The sequence below is a fragment of the Corvus brachyrhynchos genome, unplaced genomic scaffold (assembly GCF_000691975.1).
Source record: "Corvus brachyrhynchos isolate BGI_N302 unplaced genomic scaffold, ASM69197v1 scaffold1881, whole genome shotgun sequence".
NCBI classification, from domain to species: domain Eukaryota; kingdom Metazoa; phylum Chordata; class Aves; order Passeriformes; family Corvidae; genus Corvus; species Corvus brachyrhynchos.
Genome location: NW_008236275.1, coordinates 13,293 through 16,950, shown reverse-complemented (window position 1 = coordinate 16,950; position 3,658 = coordinate 13,293). Strand labels below are relative to the sequence as shown.

Sequence of the window (3,658 nt, the reverse complement as noted above, 5' to 3'; positions counted from 1 at the left end):
GACACTGAGGGAGGCTGGGGACTCACGGGCTGGTTGAGGTGGTGGCCCACGGAGTCAGCCAAGGTGCCGATGGCGTCGTAGAGGATGAGCAGGTTCTTGTGCTGGTACTTGCCGAAGGCGAAGACGAGCGTGTCCAGGATGAAGCTCAGGTACGGCACCAGCTCCGTGCACGCCTCCTCCTCCAACGTGGCGAAGGCACTGGGGACAAGGACACCCCAAAACGGGGTCAGGGACCCCAAGAAAACCCCACAGGACCACCCCCCCCCATCCCAAACCAGGCTGAGAGCCCCGCCGGGTCAGGCAGTACGAACACAAGGCGTCCTCACAGGGATCGGGGGAACGGTGTCATCACCCCTGGGGGGGCTCAGAGCCATCCCACGGACCTTGAACGTCCCCAAACCACCCAAAACCCCCCCCAGCAGCGTCACCTGTCCCCACCCAGCGTCACCTGCAGGCGGCCTCCTGCACGCGCTTGTTGCTGTCCAGGATGCGCTGCAGCAGCTCGGTCATGAGGGGCTTCAGGTAGAGCTCGGGGGGCTGCGCCACCACCCAGTGCGCGTAGCGGCTCAGCGTCCAGCAGGCGATGGAGCGGACCAGGGCCTTGCGGTCAGCCAGGCACCGGATCAGGTGTGGGATCAGCTCGGGCAGGTAGGGCACCATGCCCTGCATGCAGCCTGCGGGGCGGGCACGGCGTCAGAGCCACCCGGGCTTGGGGTTTTCCCTCCCAAGAACGGGTTCCTCCAGCGAGATCAGGGTTTGGTCCCCTAAGGGTCACTCTGAGGGTCAGCCAGGACACGGTTTGGTCCCCTAAGGGTCACTCTGAGGGTCAGCCAGGACAGGGATTTTCCCCTTCAAAGGACCGGGATCCCTCCCCAAGAGCAGGATCTCCCCCCAAGGTCAGTCTGGGGCTTCGCCAGGATTGGGATTGGGTCAGAAATCCCTCACGATGAGGATTTTCCTCCCCAAAACCAGGATCCCCTGGATCAGGATTGGGTTGGGGCTGTGTTTTGGGGTCCCCCAGGATGGGGATCCCGTCCCCAAAGGGCCATTTTGGGGTGCCCACCTTCGGCGATGGCCCCCAGGACCAGGATCCCCGACTCCTTGACCACCCACTCGAGGTGGAAGAGCAGCTCCTTGAGCAGGGGCAGCAGGTGGGGCAGCAGCTCCTCCCGGAACACATTGGCCAGGACGTCCAGCGCCGCCGCCGAGCACTTCCCTGAAGGGGTTAATGACACCCTGGGGACACCCCAAAACCACCGGGGACACCCCAAAACCTGCACAGACACCCCAAAACCCAGAGGAACACCCCAAAACCCAGAGGAGATGACCCAAAACCCCACAGGATTTCAGGGATTTTGGGGTCACTCACTGCACCAGGTGTGCCGTGAGCTCAGGAGAGGGTTTGGGAGTGGATTTTGGGGCGAATTTCAGGGATTTCAGAGTGGATTCTGGGGTGGACTTTGGGGCAGATTTCAGGGATTTCAGGGTGGATTTTGGGGTGGATTTCGTGGATTTTGGGTGTATTTCAGGGATTTCAGGGCGGATTCTGGGGTGGACTTTGGGGCAGATTTCAGGGTGGATTTTGGGGCGGATTTCAGGGATTTTGCGGTGGACTTTGGGGCGGATTTCAGGGTGGATTTTGGGGTGGACTTTCGGGCGGATTTCAGGGTTGATTTTGGGGTAGACTTTGGGGTGGATTTCAGGGATTTTGGGGTGGATTTTGGGGTGGACTTTGGGGCAGATTTCAGGGATTTCGGGGTCGCTCACTGCCCCAAACCCCGACGCCGTGTTCCTACGCAGGTTCCAGTCGGACAGGGCGTCGTCGTCGTCCTCGTCGTCGCCATCCCCGTCGCCGTCCCCGCCCCGCTGCTCCTCGTGCGCCAGGGTCACCGTGCGCGACTTGTGGAAGCGCGGCTTGATGTCCTGGTCGCTGTCGGGGACCGCCTCGTCCTCCTCCACGTCGCCCTGGGGGAAATCGCGACGTGACATCATCGTATCATGGCGTGATGTCATCGTATCATGGCATGACGTCGTATCGCGGCGTGACGTCATATCGCGGCAGCGCCCGGATCAGACAGTACGAACACAAACGACCATCACGGGGGTCAGTTCAGGTTGGTCATCATCTCCAGGGCACCCCAGTGCTCCCAGTTACACCAGTACGAGCCCCCCCAGTGCTCCCAGTGCCCACCTTGAGCAGGATGATGTCGATCTCCGAGTACCTCATGCCGTGCACCAGGATTGGGATCAGCCTGGATTGAGGGTGGATTTTGGGGTCACTCACTGCACCGGGTGTGCCATGAGCTCTGGGGTGGGTTTTGGGGTGGGTTTAGGGGATTTTGGGGTCACTCACTGCACCAGGTGTGCGGTCAGCACATCCTTGCAGATCGGCTGGGGCGCCCGCGGCAGCCAGAACTCGCAGGCCTCGAGCGCCACGTTCTCGTCGCTGTCCTGCGTCCGCTGCAGCATGTACTGGGGTGGGGGCACAGGTGAGCTCACCTGGCACAGGTGACCCCAAAAAACCCTCACCTGGGCACAGGGAACCCCTCAAATCCCTCACCTGGGGGGGATTCTGGGCTCACTCACTGCTCTGGAGCGGGTTTGGGGGGGGATTCTGGAGTATTTTGGGGTGAATTTCAGGGATTTCAGGGTCACTCACCGCACCAGGTAACCCTTAAACCGCTTGCCCGTGCCCAGGTGACCCCAGGCCCCACGCTCACCTGGATGATGCTGTACATGTGCGGGATCAGGCGGTCGATGCGCACCTCCAGCAGCATCACCAGCGCCCTGCAGACGTTCTTGCGCACCTCGGGGTCCTCATCCACCGCCAGCGCGAACAGGTGCTGGGGAGGGGCACAGCTGAGACCCCAAAACCCTCCCCCGGGACCCCAAAACTCCCCCCAGGACCCCCAGGGGCGCTCCCACCTCGATGAAGGTGTCGATGTTCTCCATCAGCGCCTGCGCCCGGTCCATGATGAACTGGTTGACGCAGGCGATGGCGTGGGACCTGCAGGGCAGGGGGGGTCACCTGGAGCCCCAAAACCCACCCTAAAACACACCTGGGAACTCCCAGACCCACCTGGAGCCCTAAAACCCACCCTGAAACCCACCTGAACCCTCCTAAACCCACCTGAAGGCCCCCAAACCCACCTGCAACCCCAAAACCCACCCTAAAACCCACCTGAACACCCCCTAAATCAACCTGGCCCCCCCAGCGCTGCACTTGGGGGACACCTAGGACTGTTTTAGGGCTGCCCAGTGTGACCCCTCCCCCAAAAAAATGGGGAGCAGGTGGGAGACAAATTTGGGAATCCAGGCACTTTCAGAAATTGGGATTTTTTTGGGGCCACTTCAGCAGTTCCAAGAACAACATCCCCCCACATCCCTACCCCCCCCGAGGCAATGGGGTCACGGGCGTGTCCCCACCTGTCCCCCACACCTGATTTTGGGGCTGCAGTGCTTGAAGAACTGCAGGAACTTGGGGATCATGACGTTGAGGGGCCGGTTCAGGGCGTCGCTGTCCAGCAGCTCCGAGGAGTCCTCGCAGATCTTCTGCAGCGCCCCGAAAGCGCCCTGGGAGGGGAAAAGGGGGAGGTGGCGGTGGGATTTGGGGGTGCAGGTGGGTCTGGGGGTGTTCAGGGGGGATTTAAGGAGTGTT

General features: G+C 61.7%; 1 protein-coding gene across 1 annotated transcript in view; it reads right to left on the bottom strand.

The window, feature by feature from the left end:
- Positions 1–3,658, bottom strand: part of TNPO2 (transportin 2) — a gene marked incomplete at its 3' end in the record, with an annotated part of 6,269 nt that overhangs the window by 1,851 nt on the left and 760 nt on the right. The window contains exons 4-12 of the mRNA XM_017747050.1: positions 3,440–3,625; positions 2,926–3,007; positions 2,721–2,843; positions 2,354–2,472; positions 2,192–2,252; positions 1,797–1,965; positions 1,064–1,216; positions 449–674; positions 6–198 (exon numbers count right to left, since the gene is read on the bottom strand). Coding sequence (XP_017602539.1) covers positions 6–198; positions 449–674; positions 1,064–1,216; positions 1,797–1,965; positions 2,192–2,252; positions 2,354–2,472; positions 2,721–2,843; positions 2,926–3,007; positions 3,440–3,625 — 1,312 coding nt within the window. The remainder of the gene's footprint in view (positions 1–5; positions 199–448; positions 675–1,063; positions 1,217–1,796; positions 1,966–2,191; positions 2,253–2,353; positions 2,473–2,720; positions 2,844–2,925; positions 3,008–3,439; positions 3,626–3,658) is intronic.